The sequence below is a fragment of the Medicago sativa genome, chromosome 7 (assembly GCF_051527215.1).
Source record: "Medicago sativa cultivar Bolivia chromosome 7, Bolivia_mono, whole genome shotgun sequence".
NCBI classification, from domain to species: Eukaryota; Viridiplantae; Streptophyta; class Magnoliopsida; order Fabales; family Fabaceae; genus Medicago; species Medicago sativa.
In genome coordinates, this window is record NC_140755.1 from 82,815,865 (window position 1) to 82,835,116 (window position 19,252).

General features: G+C 33.1%; 3 protein-coding genes and 1 pseudogene across 3 annotated transcripts; 2 read left to right on the forward strand and 2 right to left on the reverse strand.

Annotated features, from left to right (window-relative positions):
• The first annotated feature begins 81 nt into the window (after positions 1 to 81).
• On the forward strand, positions 82 to 5,971 carry LOC146909300 (nucleoside-triphosphatase-like). The gene is made up of 9 exons (XM_085723787.1): positions 82 to 337; positions 467 to 595; positions 3,288 to 3,344; positions 3,450 to 3,542; positions 3,717 to 3,922; positions 4,058 to 4,149; positions 4,968 to 5,182; positions 5,283 to 5,472; positions 5,750 to 5,971. Exons 1-9 carry the CDS (start codon positions 95 to 97, stop codon positions 5,890 to 5,892), a joined length of 1,368 nt encoding a protein of 455 aa, XP_085579913.1. The 5' UTR covers positions 82 to 94; the 3' UTR covers positions 5,893 to 5,971.
• A 3,846-nt stretch (positions 5,972 to 9,817) lies between these two features.
• Positions 9,818 to 10,462, reverse strand: LOC146909301 (uncharacterized). Its single transcript, XM_085729340.1, has one exon. The coding sequence runs from the start codon at positions 10,460 to 10,462 to the stop codon at positions 9,818 to 9,820; it is 645 nt and encodes a 214-aa protein (XP_085585466.1).
• Positions 10,463 to 12,301: 1,839 nt separating this feature from the next.
• Positions 12,302 to 13,866, reverse strand: LOC146909302 (tRNA-splicing endonuclease subunit Sen2-1 pseudogene; annotated as a pseudogene).
• Positions 13,867 to 14,842: 976 nt separating this feature from the next.
• Positions 14,843 to 19,252, forward strand: LOC146909303 (nucleoside-triphosphatase-like). Its single transcript, XM_085723788.1, has 9 exons — positions 14,843 to 15,260; positions 15,436 to 15,564; positions 16,151 to 16,207; positions 16,304 to 16,396; positions 17,536 to 17,741; positions 17,816 to 17,907; positions 18,013 to 18,227; positions 18,425 to 18,614; positions 18,925 to 19,252. The coding sequence occupies exons 1-9, from the start codon at positions 15,021 to 15,023 to the stop codon at positions 19,068 to 19,070; spliced, it is 1,368 nt and encodes a 455-aa protein (XP_085579914.1). The 5' UTR covers positions 14,843 to 15,020; the 3' UTR covers positions 19,071 to 19,252.

The following is a 19,252-nucleotide window of genomic DNA, read 5'->3' on the forward strand; positions in this document are numbered from 1 at the left end:
GAGATAATCACGTTTCTTAAATTATTATTTCATCTTCACTTTTTCCGGTTATACATAGTGGATTGTGAATCATGGACCAACACAAATTAAGAACATGGAGTTCCTAATTACACTCATTGCCACTTTTTTACTCTTGTTAATGCCTGCAATCACTTCCTCCCAATATTTAGGAAACAACCTACTCACTAATCGAAAGATTTTCCAAAAACAAGAAACCTTAACCTCTTACGCTGTCATATTTGATGCTGGTAGCACTGGTACTCGTGTCCATGTTTACCATTTTGATCAGAACTTAGATCTACTTCACATTGGCAATGATATTGAGTTTGTTGACAAGGTTAGATTTTCAATATTGGCATCACCTTTGTTTAAAAAAAATTACATTAATTAATTAATTCATATCTCTTAGTAGTAGTACTTCATTTTTTAACAAGTCTTCATTAATTAATTAATTGTTGTGATGTAGATCAAACCAGGTTTGAGTGCATATGGGGATAATCCTGAACAAGCAGCAAAATCTCTCATTCCACTTTTGGAGGAAGCAGAAGATGTGGTTCCTGAGGATCTGCATCCCAAAACACCCCTTAGGCTTGGGGTGAGTTTTCTAGTCTCTGGTCCATTTTACTATTTCTCACCTGTTAGTTTACTTTGTGTCTTAATTTTGATTTTTTTTTGCATGAATTCCGGGAATGAATTATTTCCATTGGAATCATCTCTATTTAACTCAATTGCAATATCATAGATTATTAGCGTAGGATCTTTCTTCTCCACGACACTCACTTATCATAGATCTTAGTTGTGGTAAGTCAAGTCTATGTGACTGGCAGTGAGTCACATCTAGACAATCCAATTAAGATCAAACTTTAAGTTTCATATTTTAAATAAATCAAAAATCAAAATTAATGATAAATAATATATTTGTTGTTTGCAAACACAATCCAAATGTATCAATCATATGCTCATTTTCATCACTATATAGGTTGCGAGATATATGATACTTTTTTTTTAAAATAAGAGTAAATTACACTCCCCTCCCCTCAAAGATGCTTGAATTACGCTCCTCTCCCCTCTTGTATTAAAATATACACTCCCCTCCCCTCTTATTCAAAACATATTAGAAAATCTTTCACTCCCCTCCCCTAAGAGAAGCTTGAATTACATCCCCCTCCCCTCTTATGTTAAAATCTACACTTTACTCCCTCAATTTTTTTTTTAATTTCTAATAGTCTAGCAAAAAAATAATAATCTTACACACTTCAGAAAAAAGAAAAAAAAAAGTATTGCTGGTCTATTTTAATATATTCAAAATTTGAATACATATTTTTTGCTATTTTTGATTCACAATTTCATTATAATATAGTTTTAAACCCTATTATAAAATAGAAAACAACCCAAATTAAAATTAAAATATGCGAAAAATTACTAAAGACAATAAAGTATGGTTATTTAAAATTTAATTTTATACCCTAAATTATAAAATTAATAGAAAAATATTTAAATTTAATTATCTTTGACATTTAAATTATAAAGAAATGAATTTATTTTTCTTAAATGGTAGCTCAAAATTAATATATATCATAAAAATATTTATTTATGCCAAAATAGATTAAAGTGTAATGCATATTTAATTATTAAGGGATGGGGTTGTAATTCAAGCATCTTATATGGGAGGGGAATATAAGTTTTACTTTTCAAGGGAGGGGAGTGTATATTTTAACATAAGAGGGGAGGGGAGTGTAATTCAAGCATCTTTGAGGGGAGGGGAATGTAATTTACTCTTAAAATAATGAATATTAGAACATTTAAGAATTTTCAAAACTTTAAAAATACTAATTTTATTTTTCAAAATTTACAATGAGAACGGTTGGACAAATACATATTAATATTGTTACTAATTTATCTTTCAAAATTTCAAATTGAAGACATAAAATATAAAATGAAAAAATTAAAAATAATTTTTGAGCTCTAGTTAAGTTCTACATTGAAAATGAACAAATATAATATTAGATATATAAGATATGTAACTCATATACGTAAAGTCAGTTTGGATTGACTTATTTTTTTCTCTAATGAAAAATAGCTTTTGTAAATAAATAAGATTAGATTTATGTTAATTTATAAGTTTTCAGTGACAAAAATTATATCTTTGTAAGTTGTTTTTTCATAAATTAACTAGATAAGCTTATGAATAATATTTTTTTAGATAAAGCTTATGAATAATACATAAAATCTTTTTTTGACATAAGTTGTTTTGCATAAGCTTAAGTCAATTCAAATGAACTCTTAACGTCTTAAGCTTTTGGTAAGAAATAAAGTGTCTCTCTTTTGTAAAGATTTTTTTTTGACAAGGTGAAATGAATTATATTACTAAAACAAGAGTGATTCAATTCGCACAAGGCCTGCATAAAAGAGAATCACCCAAAGTATGTTACAAAGTCACCGGTGCCTAATAAGGGAGCACAACCAAAGCAAAAGCAATGAAGAATTAATTTAAACAAAAACACTCATACATGAAAGAGGGTGACGCCACCAATCATGATAGCCAAAAGTGAATGTAACCTTCGTCAAAAAAAAAAAAAAGTGAATGTAACCAAATTAGCCTTCAACCACAAGAAGGAATTAACCTTAACTTTGTCAAGAATGTTATAAGGATCGGATGCCATATTTTTGAAAACTCGATTGTTCCTTTACTTCCAAATAACCCAAACACACGCCATAGTCAAATAACCTTCAAGAATAAATGAGATCGCGGCATACCCGCCAAATTAATAAGGGCTAGTGTGAAAATGTGTCAAGATCGATATGTGGAACTTGTAAAAAAAGATCATAGGGTGAGAGAAAGTTAGGAACAGTTTAACAACAACACCATATAAAAATACCACTTGACTACTCCTTTTTTTTTTTTTTTTTTTTCTTTTTTTTAATATTTCTCTCCCACGTTAATTGCGTGCAAGGCTGATATTTGTACGGTGTCTATACATGTTTTTTTTTTTAAAAAAAAAAAAAGGATGTCTATACATGCTGTTACCTTCTGGAATTCAAACTCTAGTTATTGTTAAAAATGTAAACTCATAGCTATACTAATAACATTTATTTATTTTTGATAAAAACTATACTAATAACATATTTAAGTCCCTTTTACAAAAGATAACATATTTAAGTGCAAAGCACATAAATGTTCAATTGGGTAAACATGTAAACAACAGCTTTAGTACATCTTTAAAAAAAAACAAAAAAACAGCTTTAGTACATTAACATCTTTCCAAATTTATATGATAATAATGTAGGCAACCGCAGGTTTGAGGCTTTTGAATGGGGATGCTGCTGAAAAGATATTGCAAGCGGTAACCATAATTAAGCAGCATTTGCTATGTAAAATTAGTTCAAGATTTAGCAACTATACCTTAATTGGCTTTCAAATGCCTAAAGCTTTTGTTTTCTTACCTTAGACAAGGAATATGTTCAGCAACAGAAGTACCCTCAACGTTCAACGTGATGCAGTTTCTATTATTGATGGAACCCAAGAAGGTTCTTATATGTGGGTACGTATGATTTATAAAATTAAAATTTCTTTATGGAATTTTTTTTGGGCAGAATACATTGATTATAATGTTAATTTTTTTTTTTGGCAGAATATATTGATTATATGTGGATACTATATATTTTTTATCCTCCCCCAATATTCATTATAAGTGTGCGTATGTATATCTTTATAGGTGACAGTTAACTATGTATTGGGGAATTTGGGAAAAAGCTTCACAAACACAATGGGAGTAATTGACCTTGGAGGTGGTTCAGTTCAAATGACATATGCAGTGTCAAAGAAAACAGCAAAAAATGCTCCTACAGTTGCTGATGGCGAGGATCCATATATTAAGAAGCTTGTGCTCAAGGGAAAGCAATATGATCTCTATGTTCATAGGTTTTCTTCTAATTCTTTTTTCTTTTTTTATAAAAGAGTTTTTTTTTTTTTTTTTTTTTTTGTAATTCTTGATGTATATATTATATATGAATGGCTAATTAATGTATATTGAGGGTCTTAATTTCTTTCTTGTAGTTACTTGCGCTTTGGCAAAGAAGCAACTCGAGCACAGGTTTTGAATGCAACTAATGGATCTGCTAACCCTTGCATTTTACCTGGATTTAATGGTAATATTTAAACTTGTACAAAGCTTATCGATTTTTTTACATACTACACACTCAATGTTCCTTTGAAATTCCTGCCTCTTATTTTCCATAACACAACACATATTTATTCCCTCTCGTTCCATTTTAACTCTTTATTTTTGTTCAAGTTTAAACTATTGACATTTTATAATTTAGAAATTCAATGTTGGAAAATGTTTAGTGTACACCCATATATGGGTGTTTACACCTTGAGAGATCAGAAAGAGGTAAAAGAGAGTCGTGTAAGAGATGTAATAAGTTTGTGATGTGATTGAAAAAGAGATAGATATAAAATGATGTGTTGAACAAGTGTAAGAAAGTACGTGTTCAATGTTCTTTTCAACCTTATATCTTTCGTTAAGAAAGAATTTAGACATTTTTAGTACACTTTTTTTATTGGGAAGAAGACATTTGTAATACAAATAGTGACAAATATTTGAGTTACTAGTTTGGTGCTAAGAATTTAACATTGTGACCTCAAAGTATATAGATCAAATTCTGTCCGAAACAACAACAAAATTGTCATTAGTATCACTTTAATTTAATTAATTAAAATTTCTCTTTTTCTTATTTTTTTTTTAAGCAAATAGGGAAATTATCATTCAAACTAATGTTCTCACATTAAGCAGAAATACATATGTTATAGTTGAATAGATTTTTTTTGTTTTGTTGAGATGATTAGTTTAAAAAGCTTCAAATTTCAAGTACATTTACACACACATATATATTCATATTTTATTTTTTATGACCATCAAGCATGCCAATAACAAAGTAACTACTTTTTTTTTCCTTCTTCAAAGGGACCTTTACATATTCAGGAGTGGAGTATAAGGCTTTTTCCCCTTCTTCTGGCTCCAACTTTGATGATTGCAAAGAAATAATTCTTAAGGTTCTTAAAGTAAATGATCCATGTCCCTATCCGAGTTGCACTTTTGGTGGAATATGGAATGGTGGAGGAGGGAGTGGACAAAAAAAACTTTTTGTTACTTCAGCTTTCGCTTACCTGGCTGAAGATGTAAAATACTATTTGCTTTATTTCATATTGCAATGATTATCTTGTTATTTTAATGTTATTCTTTATGCATTTCTAATGAATTTTTATTTTATTTTTTTAGGTTGGTATGGTTGAGCCAAATAAACCTAATTCCATACTTCATCCAGTAGATTTCGAAATTGAAGCTAAGCGAGCTTGTGCATTAAACTTTGAGGATGTCAAATCCACTTATCCTCGACTTACGGATGCAAAACGTCCATATGTATGCATGGATCTCTTATACCAACATGTGTTGCTCGTTCATGGATTTTGTAGGTTTCTTGCACTATGAAATATACGAAAAACACTTTCAAAAATTGATTTGTAACATAAGGACATTCAAATGGTAAAAAATACAAAACATTCGATATATTAAGGCGCGAGTTCATACCCTTACTACTACTACTACTCTATCTGCACTTAGTATGTCTAAGTGTTGCCGCCAGGCTATTTGAAACCAAAAAAGCAATTTTACATGGATCATAATTTTGTCTAAGAAAGTGTTGTCAAATGTTTCAATTATAATGATTGTCTTGTATTTGTTTGCAGGCTTAGGTCCACGAAAAGAGATTACAGTAGGTGAGGGAATTCAATATCAGAATTCTGTTGTGGAAGCTGCATGGCCTCTAGGTACTGCCGTGGAAGCCATATCAGCGTTACCTAAGTTTAAGCGATTAATGTATTTTATTTAAGCTTTTAGAGATGTCAAGATATTTCAGTAACAGCTAACTTTATCAAAAATTAAATAAAACTGGCGCATTTTGTCTTTCATTTCTTCCATATTATATTGATCTTGTGCATATGGCTCTCCATGTTCTTATGTTGAGTTCGTTTATTTTTAAAAATGGTTAATTATATTATGAGAAAATGAAAATGAAAAGTATGTTTGTTTTGGTCACTAAAATTTTTTATTAGCTAATGTGATAAATTCATTAGATAATTTTTAACTGATTTTTTGCAAAAAGCTGATGAGCTACAAATTAATTAAAAGATGTCTTTAAAAGTTTGATTTCTCATTTACGTGAATAACCTTATCACAAAACTGTTAGGAGTCCCACATCGAATAGATCAAAATGCTTGATGTGGTACTTAAACAATGAGATTCTCCCATCTATTGGACTAGTCTTTTGGGTTGGGCACTCATCATGGGCTTAAGTCCTAATCATTGGTGCTTTCATTGCTTGTTACTCAATCGCCCTCCATGCCACCCAAACCTTCCATCCCTACTTCCAAAGACCCCGACGAGGCCATTCAATCCACACATGAACACATCGATACAACCATTTGCACCACTCACCTGCATCTCGATGAAATCTCGATGAATGCCTTCAAGCTACAAACCACAAACCAAAATCTGGACAACCAACTGGGTATCAGACATACCAAGATCGATAACCAGAACCAGATCCGAGAATCCCGTCATGGGTCCCTCCGTTCTTCCCTTACAGACCTAATCAACCAACTAAAGCTTCAGTCCAAACCTTCCAACCCAATTTCCAAAGACCTCGACGAGGCCATTCAATCCACACATGAACACATCGATACAACCATTTGCACCACTCACCTGCATCTCGATGAATGCCTTCAAGCTACAAACCAAAAGATGGACAACCAACTCGGTAACATACATACCAAGATCGATAACCAGAACCAGATCCAGGAATCCCGTCATGAGTCCCTCCGTTCTTCCCTTACATACCTAATCAACCAACTAAAGCTTCAGTCCCGGCCGCCGCCGCCACCATTATCAACCAACTCACCAACACCTACCGTTCCCCCTGGATATGAAACTATTCTGGTATCTTCTCACCCCAGAACTCCTATTTTCACCCCTTTCCATCCTAACTTTATTCCAAACACACCCCAACGAACTTCCTAGCCTTTTCCCGTCACCCCACATACATCCCCTATCCCTATTTTCACTACAGCTCCTCGCACTACCACCTATATCCAACACCCACTTCCCCCTTTTCCACCACCCTATTTTTTTGGATCTGATTCTATTCCATATCCATACAACGTTATTCCACTTCCTCCCTCACAACCACAACATTTTCCCTCTTTTCCTCCTCCACCCTTAACTCAGCATTCACAAACCACTCCACCACAAAACTTTCGTACCCCAAAGTTGGAATTGGCAGTTTTGATGGATCAGACCTGTTAGAATGGTTGTTCCAGGAAGAGCAATTTTTCTCTTTTTACCAAATTCTACTTGAAAGTCGTTTACCTATGTCCTCATTTTATATGAAAGGTGGTGCTCTTAGCTGGTTTAAATGGATGCATCAAAATAACCAATTAATGGACTTGATTACTTTTACCAAAGCCTTATAGCTTCGCTTCGGTCCTTCCACTTACGCCAATCACCAAGCTGAGTTATTCAAACTCCGCCAAACTAGCATCGTTTGCTACTATCAAGCTCAGTTCGAAAAGCTCAAAAACCATGTCCTCGGCCTACCACCAGAAGCAATTCTGAATTGTTTTATTTCGGGCTTAACACCGGAAATTCGAAACGAGATTGCTATTCAAAAACCTCACTCCATTGCTCAAGCCATTGGTCTTGCCAAGCTTATTGAAGCTAAGATCAAAGACGCTAAGCCCAAATATACAAAACCTTACTCCCCATCGGCCCAACCTTTCCCTCGGCCCAACTCCACAGCTATACCACCAGTCTCTACCCAGCATACCTCCACCTCATCGCTACACCCCCCATTCTACCAAAACCAACTAACCCCCCACAAACAAATTACCCATACGCTGCCTTAATCAAACTCAAATGCAAGAGTGTAGGAGAGCCCAACCCAAAAGACTAGTCCAATAGGTGGGAGAATCTCATGGTTTAAGTACCACATCTAGCATTTTGATCTACTCAATGTGGGACTCCTAACATTGTCACGCCCTTTAAGAGCCGACGTCCACGGCGGCTTTTACTTTATCGGCACTGATCCGATGGTACCCTTTCCTTTTTGGCGGCTTCACTCACCTATCATTATTCGGTGGAACACCTTAATCCAGCCTATAGGTAGCCTTTTCCGTGGTCAAACTCTCATTGAAAGCAACAATGATAGATTACACTAAAACTAAGAACATATCTAAATTGCACAAGAAAATAACATAAAAACTGCTTCAGAATTTTCATATTGATTTCAGTGACAGCGGTATGCTTAAATAGCTAGGGTTACCCTGCTGAATGGGCCATGGGCCTTACACCAGAATATTGGATACAAATAAGAAATAAATATAAGTTTCTAATAGGAACCCCTTTTTAATAACGGTAATAATCCTTTAATCATCCTGAAGAAACAGTGTTCCTTGTTGGTTTACTAGGCTTATTTTCCATCTTGTTATAAAAAACAATTAGATGTTTTGAATAGTTCCATTAGTAATGAGAGTGAATTGAATTAGAATTTTGCTCTCCACCCAGCACGTTTTGCTCGCATCCTGCAGCCATGCCAAAATTTCCCTTGTGCATGTTAACTAACGCAAGTGTAATACTATGCGTTAGTTAAGTAACGTTGCATGACTTAAGATGCACAAGTGTAAAACTATGCGTAAGTTAACTAACGCATAGTCACGTATAGTATAAAACACTACGTGAGTTAACTCACGCAATGTATTACACTTGCGCGAGTTAACTCACGCACTACTGATATATCAGAACAGCATTAAATGTTGTACTGATGTGCATGGAATGCAGTTTGGGTCCAAACCCTAATATGCTCGCAATTGAACCTAATTACGCCAGTTTAACAATATTATTGGATAATACGACACAATCGATCAAAATTACACCAAAACATCATTTTTTTTCACAATCACATAATCACACATAACGATCCAAATGGTCCAAATTACACAAATTCGCCGGTAATGACCCGTAATCATTTAAACACACTTAATGACACATAAACGATCCAAATTACACAAATGTGTCCATAAATTTATAAAATTACATAGTCTCACATAAACGGTCAAACATTACACTATTACACTTAAATAACGATTACACTTCAACGGATCGGACAAAAAGATACAAAGTATTATTCTCAACCATTACCCTAAACATGAAATCAACGTCGCTATCATCTTAGATAAGTTGTGGATAATACACGGTCTTTCAGAAGTCCTCTTCCTTATCCTCCCCCAAGTCCAGGCCTGGCACATTTATTATCACATCACGTGTTCTATGATTTGAACCAATATGGATAAAGAAGTCGTCAAGCTTTGCCTTCAACTCGTCCAACTTGTCGGTGGGGTTTACAGTGAACCAAGCCCTCTTTTTCACATCTACATAACGGACTTCAAGTTTAACCGGATCTTGTGCATCTTCAGACATGTTTCACCTCACAAACTTCACAAAAATATAATGAAAAACAAATATGAGATAAATGAGATAAAATAAATAGTTGAATAATTAGAGACAAAGTAAGTAATGCAAGCAATAATTGGTGTGACATAACCGGCCACCAAAAAAATAATTCATTTCATTTAATATATATAATATTAGTTACATATTGGCCACAAATATACAAATTACATAACCGGCCATCAAAAAATATGTCGGGGTGTAATACCACCAAAAAATAGGACGAACACCGACCGACCTATAACTGTCCTAACCTATAATAACCTATCTAAGAGGTCTAGTGACATTCCTAAATTGTCGTCCTCTTTCATGTCCTCCGTCCATTCAAATTCTTGTTCCTTTTTTTGCGGGATGGGATTATCATCACAAACAATTGGATTGTGCTCATTTGTTGGTTTCTTTGGCGGCTTGGGCTCCTCAGACATGAGTTCATTGAAAGCGTTTTGTCTATCCAAAAACGCAAAATGCCAATTCTCCGCCTCACCAATCTTGTTGTTCATCCACTCCTTACAACTCGGTGGTAACGGACAACCTTCCTTCAAAATCACATGAAGATAGTGGTCGGGAATTAAGCAAAGACACATGATGTTGGAATGTGGATTAAGTGGAAGAGCACTTCGGATTGGGAAATATGTCTCACATACACCACCCGTCGTTTCGGGCAAAGTCAATAGAACAACGGGTCCTTTGTAGCAAGAAACAATAATGTGACCCATATCCGGAGTGGTCATCCACTTATCTGGAGGCGCAACACCAATTGTACGTTTAGTAGGGTATAAACCATTCAAGATTATGTTATAACGCTCCTCCGTGTCATATATCGGCATGTAGTCACTCTTATGATTTCTCAACTCTTGAATAAGTGCTTGACGAACCAATACATGATCTTCCTCGTCCATCCCAAGTTCCTAGCTATCACCCGGAATCCACAATGACCATCCCCTTTAACATTCACAATTTGTTCAACAAAAGGCCTCATGATATTTGGAATTTGTGAAATGTATGGGATATTCTAAAACGGTTTTGAAGTAGAGGATGAAGCTTGTGAGCGGGAGTAAGTGTCAAGGCGTGCATCTTTCCTCTTTGGAAGTGACATCTTTGGTTGTGAAGGTTGACTATCCGGATTTTGAGAATCAATGGTCTCCCACCTAGAGGGGATTCGACCCGTTGATGACACTTTGAGTGTAGTCCTGTTCCTTTTAGGTGCTCCCTTAGTTACCACCTTTTTCAAAGGCGGAGACAAAATTTTGGTTTCCGGAAATGCAATTTGACGCATCATCTCTTTGATGTGGAGCTTCATATTGTAAGGGCTTTTCTTGAGAAGTTCTTGAATGCCATTCCACTCCTCCATCACTGAAAAATCATCATCAATCTTCTCTCCTTGTACACACAACCTTTTCCAATGAGGGTATATATCATCCAAGACAAGAGGCAATTTTTGCTTGCTCTTCATGGCAATAATACACGCACAAGGTAACCCGTAGGATGTCTTTTGAACACAACTACAATCTTCCTCACCAAATCCGAATGCTCTTTCATCATCTTGATCTTTTTGTATTTGTGCTCAAAGACCGTTTTGTTCCTACCGAAACTACCTTGTATCTCACCAAATTGCACCGCCAACATCTTGTGAATTTCATCCCAACACGATGCCAAATAACCCATGCTACTCCTCAAATATTTTTTCAAAACTCCATGAGCGGATTCAACAATGTTGGTGGTTCTACACCCTAGATGCAAGACTTTATCCGTCCATGCCCTCACAAATTTCTCCTTAAGGTTCAAAACCGTTATTTTGTTGTTTAAAGAGCTTTTGTTGTGCATTATTCTGACCAGAAAAAAATTACATAAAATACATGTACTTACAACAGAATGAAAACTATTGGAATTTGAAATTGAGAATACAATTGAGTCATTGAGCTACTAGTAAGATTGAGAACAAAAGGTGCATATTGAGCATTGATACTTGAAAGATTTGAAAGACTATGAAATTTGTAGAGCACATCATCCTCTACATTCCTTATAGAAGGACTTTGGAGGAAGCCTAAATTTGAACAACACAGTAGGGTGAAATTCAAAGCAAACTGAATTATAACCAACAAAATATTTGTGTTTTGAGTGTGATGTGTGGCTATAAAGGAGATTTAAATGACAAAGAACCAATTGATGTGATAGACAAATCTCGTCCATGTCTATAAGAACTTGCTCAAACCCCAACAGAGAAATTGGGTCTATCATATTTGCTGCATCTGGAATTACATAGTGCGTAGCACCCGAATCATAGTACCAAAACTGATGCGGAAACGTGTTTATTCACCCCTTTGTGGATAAGGCATTATGCTGGTAATTTGGGGAGGTAGACGTATTTAGTGTTGTGACAGACTCGTTTTTTAAAGGATAATGGGGCAGTATAAAACCCCCAGTGTGAGAGTATGTAACTTCAAGTAGGAGAAAGAAGCAAGAATCCTTGCAGGTTTGTTTCCTTTATGTTGCAATGCTATGAATTATTTAGTTACATATTGATTGTAAATTAACCATGGATGTTTTTTATTTTTTATTTTTGAGAGAAAATTAACTACGGATAATTTAGCCACCTACAGACAAAGCAAATTGGCTATTAATACCATGATCTGCCATAAGCCACATATCTGGTTATTCCCCCAGAAAAAACCATTTCAATCAGGCTTCACTGTGAATAACTCATGAAGTATGTAAGCCACAAACAATGCATGCAAAAATTTAAACAAAATAAAAAGGGATTTCACTAACCACTAATCAAAGGGTTTAAACTGAAAGCAAACAAAAATAAAAGAACACTAGGTACAATATCTAAGACTAACCTTCAAATTTAATTACGGGCGAGTTCAATATTTTTTGTTGTGTTTATGCAGAAAAGGAACAAGTAACAATAATAATATTAAGAACATGAAATGTCTATATGGATCTTTCACGGCATTGTTCTGGACTCCGTCTGGAGATTGTTCGTTCTTCGATGGTATAGTTTGTCAAACATAACGGAGACTCATCACTGTGACCATTTTTATTAACGTACAAAACTAATAACGTTTTTGCAACACTTCCAAGAAGTCGAATTGTGCACTGAACATCAGACCATTCTCTCAATCTTCCATTTAGATCACCATCATTGTCATGTGATAGAACAAGTACACCATACTCAGAATGCACCCGAGCCGGATGATGGCGATAAACAATAAAGTCTACACCATACTGAGCCCCTGATCTCACTACCCAGTTTTTCATTCGAAGGTGAGAATAAGCCTTGTAGAAATAAGGGAATGCTTCTTTCTTGGACTTGAAGTCACGCCACAACTCTTCATCACTTAAGGGACTAGTATCAGCACCACCATTAATCTTGAGGCATTTCAAGGAATAACATAGGTAGAATGCTTCCTCCACGGTTAATTGAAACCAATACATATCCTTGTCAACTATCCTCACAGGTCGACCAAAGCATGCTTTATCAAGCAAGTCAAGTTGTTCTGCTTGCACTGTTAAGTGTACACAGTTATCAGAGAGAAAACCACAAGTATTTGATTGAACTAAAGAAGACTGAAGTTGTGATATAATCTTTGACATGGGTTCTTTAAGTGCCTCAGCTTCTGCTTCCTTTTTCGTTGTTTTGTTTATAGCTTATAGCTTATAATCTCGTTTGACGAAAAAAGCTCTGTTTGGTAACACTTTTTCACCATGAGCTTATAGCTTATTTCAAGAGCTTATAACCTATTTTTCAGAAGCTATTCCATGTAGCGTTTGAGCTTATACCTTATAGCTTTTCACTTTTTCTTCCACTTTTACCCTTATTATTTCATCTAAATTCCATTTTTACCCACTACAATTTATTATAATATAGCTCCATAATAAATACCACTGTCTATTTTTTTTTTTAGAAAATATTACTAGCCCTTGTTAATAAATACACCAACCAGCTTTCTTTGTAATTTATCTCTCAAAAAAAAGCTTTCTTTGTAATTCTCTGTATACAATATACCATTTTTTTTTACAGAACAATATACTAATAGTTTTTTTTTAAGGAACGATATACTATTAGTGTTATTTTTTTACTCTATGGCATTCGTTGTTATTTTTTTTATACAATATGCCTTAAAAAAAATTGACGCAACGCAACAATATAACTTCAGTTTTTTTTTTATGAAAATATACCTTAGTGTTATGTTCTTTATTTTTTTTTTTTAAGCTCACGGACATGTTCTTTATTCTTTGATTGTTCTTTAAAAAATATACCATCAATTGTGTTACATTTTAATGAAATTATACCTTTCATTATTTTAAAGTATTTTTTAAAGAAAATTTAGATTACGAAATTACAAATACTTAAATATTATTTGATATGATTTTATTATAAATTAAGAATGCCCTTTATGTCATTTTACATTTATCAGCTAGTTGAACAGCTAGTTTTACCAAACACTTCAATTAGCTTATAAGCTATCAGTCATCAGTCATCAGCTATCAGCTATAAGCTATCAATCATCAGCCATCAGCTATAAACTATCAGCTAACTTATCAGCTATCCGTTATTTTTACCAAACAGAGCCTTAGTCTAAATCCGCCTATTAACAAAAGACATCAAGTCCCCATATATGACATGTGAACCAATTAACAAAGGACAAGATACTTCTTTTTTTTTTAGGGAAGGACAAAATACTTCTTATCAACTTTATCTGAAAGTAGAAATCTATGGTCAATATGCAACTTTGATAAAATACCACAAATATATATATAAATATCCAAAGAGCTTTGTAAATATGCAACATGTCACGTGAATCACGCCTATGAAAACAATAGTTTTCAAAATAGGTTCATTTCCTCGTGTATTTTTTTGTATAATTATTTTTAATTCTTTTTTATGATTATTAACTTAAATACTCGTAATTTCTTAAATAACAAAAAAAATTATAACCATTAAAAATACATTTTAAATTAAGAATCATATGAATATGTGCATAACTTTTGTCCTTCTTTTTGTACAAACAAGACAATAGCTAATGTCATTGACATATTAGTTTGTTAATTTATTTAAAAATATGTTATATTACTTTTTTTCAAAATTTAATGTCAAATATATAGATTTTTTTCTTGATTCTCCCCAACATCAATTTAGATAAACTAATTTAGTTTATTCAAAAAAATTATAAATTTTTAAGTGGACAAACAAATAAGCGTACTCCTTCTAAAAAAAGGCGTACAATACCTCACCTCCCCCAATAATAAAAAAGGGGAGATACAATACTTTCAACAATGTCAATCTCTTACCTAAAAATAAGCATATGATTGGTAAGGTCAGAATTGCAGCATAATATTTTAATCAAATTGGAAATGCTCCTTCAATTCATCTAACTAACTATATATATGCTAGTTGTGTTATAACCGGTTTCAAAATAGTTTCCCTTCCCACTGGCCACATACTAAACAAGCATGGAGTTTCTAATTAAACTCATCGCATTTCTACTCTTCTTAATGCCTACAATCTCTTCCTCGCAATATCATGGAAACAATATACTCACCAATCGTAAAATATTTCCAAAACAAGAAACTCTAACCTCGTACGCTGTCGTCTTTGATGCTGGTAGCACCGGTAGCCGTGTTCATGTCTACCATTTTGATCAGAACTTAGATCTTCTTCACATTGGCAATGATGTTGAGTTTTATAATAAGGTTATTAATTAAATATTACATCTTGGCTTTACAAGTTTCGTAAGAATTAATTAACGCAGAATTATGGACAGATTTATTTATTTATTTATTTATTTCTTCTTAGATTATTATTGTTACTTAAACTTTTGTTAATGCATGTATGAATTATAATATCTTCATTGTGTTCATGTTGTAGACAACGCCCGGTTTGAGTGCATACGCAGATAATCCGAAGGAAGCAGCAGAGTCTCTAATTCCACTTTTAGAGCAAGCAGAAAGAGTGGTTCCTGTGAATCTGCAGCCCAAAACACCCGTTAAGCTTGGGGTTGGTTCTCTTGCAATGTCTTAATTTTGATGGTTGACTATCACTTTTTTATTTAGATTATAACTTAAAATTTAGTAAATTATCTCACTAGTTTCATAGCTTATGGTTGTGTTTTTTTGGTAAATTAATACTAAAAAACCAAAATTATTTGTCATGTTTGTTGTAGAAAACAATATTTGTTAATGTTTTTTTTTTGTTACAAGGCAGAAATTTATTTAGAGAAAAATATGAAACTTATCTTTATTTCTATCACAATTGAAAATTTAATAACGAAGAAATTTATCTTCTTTTTTTTGTGTCAATTAGCCTTGTGATTAGAAATTCATCTTTTTAAGATGAATAAGTAGAGAATCAGGGTTCGAGAATTATAGCCTCTAAATATATATTATATGATGTTTCTATCAACTGAGTTATACTTATCAAGACTTTTTACTTTTTATTTTGGTAATTAATTCTGTTTAGTGTTTTCTTCTAATAATAAAATATGTATAAACAACTTTCGTATTTTAACTTTTTTTGGTGACAACTTTCGTATATTTCAGTTCAAAACAAGAACATGTCTTTTGAAATTTATATGATAATGCAGGCAACAGCAGGTTTAAGGCTTTTGGATGGGAATTCTTCCGAATTGATATTGGAAGCGGTAATTTATATATATGAACTTCATTTCTCATGTTTAAGGTTTTAACACTTTTTTGGTCTTAAATTAATGTTTAAAGCTTTCATTTCCACATCTTAGGTGTCGAGTTTGCTCAAAAAGAGAAGCACGTTTAACGTACAATCTGATGCAGTAGGAATTATTGATGGTACTCAAGAAGGTTCTTATTTGTGGGTATGACATACACTAAACGTAAAGTTTTGTTTATATTCTATTTTTCTGATATATATATATATATATATATATATATATATATATATATATATATATATATATATATATATATATTTGTGAGTAAATAGACAAATTAATCTTTACAATTATTATAAGTATTGATTAAAATAGCCTTTGGTTTTTGAGAATTGGTAAATACTCTATCCAAAACAAAATATAAATCAAAGTGGTAATTGAATAGGTTAAAAATTTAGCATATATACATCAACTTTTCATGGAGCATTTTTGCTTATATTTGAAGCAAGTACATCTTTATTATTAAAATTAAAATAATAAGGGGACACGTATTGATGTGAATGTGCTTAGCAGGATTTTGGTGAAATAGTTATCTTGAAGAGTTGTTTTGGCCTCTTAGCATTTCTTATGCTTGGGGTGACTTCTGTTAAAATATATCTATTATGTCTCTTAAAAAAAAATTAGAGACAAATTAATCCTTAAATTTATAAGCATTGATTAAAATAGTCTCAAATTTTTGTTAATTGATAAATACATTTCTTCAATTATAAAATTGTTTTGAGTGCAGTTGTTTGCTATAGGAGACATACTGATGTGTGGATGTGGTTAAGAGGATTTGTGAAATCATTACTTTGATCTATAGGGCCAATTCAATATATTTATAGGTTGTTTGGTTCAACGTCTATCTACTCCAACTCAGGTTTAGAATGGCACTTTTGTATATCTTTTTGCATCTAACGTGAAAGCTACCACTTAGTAGTTTCTATAAACTCATGTCTGCATCCAATATACGCCCTACCAAACACATATTGAGATGCCTAAAGAAAATTTTATAGTGGGGTTCAAATTAAACCACATTTAATTGAATCGGTTTTAGATTTTTTTTTTAAACAAGTCTTCTAACTTGAACGGCATAAATTTTATCTATGGATCATATAGTTTTTTACCTAAAAACCGGTACAAATCTCACAGCGAAAACCCCTGCTACACGATAATTTTTTTTTTTTTGAAACAGCAAATTTAACTACACGATAAAATTGTTGCAGCGAAACCAATTTTTTTTTTGGATAGAGTAGCGGAACCAATTTGAAAAGTTCTTTCCTAACCTTGCAACATTTGTGTAGGTGACAATTAACTATGTTTTGGGAAACTTGGGAAAAGATTTTTCAGAGACAGTGGCAGTAGCTGATCTTGGAGGGGGATCAGTCCAAATGGTATATGCAGTCTCAAGAGAGCAAGCAAAAAGAGCTCCACAAGTACCTGAGGGAGAGGATCCATACATAAAAAAGATTGTACTTAAAGGAAAGAAATATTACCTCTATGTTCACAGGTTTTATTCTTAATATTCTTGGATATAAATTACATGTTTTATATATATGTCTTGCTAATGTTTATTTCTTTCAGTTATTTGCGCTTTGGTAAAGAAGCATCTCGTGCTGAAATTTTGAAAGTCGCTAATGGTGCTCCTAATCCTTGCATTTTAGCTGGCTATCATGGTAAACACACACAACTTCATTGCTTTACACTGTTGATAAAATTAATTGTAGGGTTGTGCACTTTTGTCCTTAAATTGATGATAAGCCATTTTTTATTCTTCAAAGGCACATATACATATTCAGGAGAGGAGTATAAGGCATTTTCCACTGCTTCTGGCCCCAACATTGATGAATGCAAAGAGATAATTCTTAAGGCTCTTAAAGTGAATGATCCATGTCCATATGGGAAATGTACTTTTGGTGGGATATGGAATGGTGGAGGAGGAAGTGGGCAGAAAACTCTTTATGTTACATCATCATTTTATTACGTGCCTACAGGGGTATGTATCTGCTATCCTTTTTAAAATTTAAATTCATGTCGGATTTCATGACATTCACTCATTTGATGACCATTTGATCATAATAGACCGTCTAGATTCAAGTTCAATTTTTCAAATTATAAAACAAAAATTAAAATAGGCATTTTTTGAACTGGATCTTGATCGAACTTCTACTAATATTATTTCTACACGTGTAGGTTAATATTGCTGATCCAAATAAGCCCAATTCCAAAATTCGTATCGAGGATCTGAAAACTGGAGCTGAGCAAGTCTGTAAAACAAAATATAAGGATGCAAAAGCCACATATCCACTTATTTTTGAGGATAGTCTTCCATATGCATGCTTGGATCTTATTTACCAATATACGTTGTTTGTTGATGGATTTGGTAAGTTTGCACTATTTGAAGATTTTTTACATATGTTTTCTTACTTAGCAATATATTATTGACTTAAATATCTTTTTCTTCTCCCCAAATATAAACTCTTTTGTTTTACTCTTTGTTATTCTGTTTTATCCATTAAAATAAATAACCACACGTATTTTAGAAATCAATTTCAACATAATTAAGATGACTTACTCAGACTGTCAAAAAAAAAAAAAAGATGACATACTCAAAAATATGAGCATACCTCTAGTCTTCTTAGGCAACCTAAGTTAATATTAAATTAACAAAAAACATGTATTTGTTGACGCAGGCCTAGACCCATTGCAAGAGATTACCGTGGCAAATCAAATTGAATATCAAGATGCAGTTGTAGATGCAGCATGGCCTCTAGGCAATGCAATAGAAGCTATATCATCATTGCCCAAATTTGATCGTTTCATGTACTACTTTATTTAAGCTTCTAGAATTAAACTTAGGACACTTTAGTGCTAAAGACTACTTTAGCCAATAAAATAAGAGTTGTGCTAACAACACTCTTTCTAATATCCACTATTTTATTGGTGTTTATCATTGTCGTCGACACTTTAAAAATAGAACTCATATAAAGTAGTGGAACAAACTTTATTTAACTCATAAAA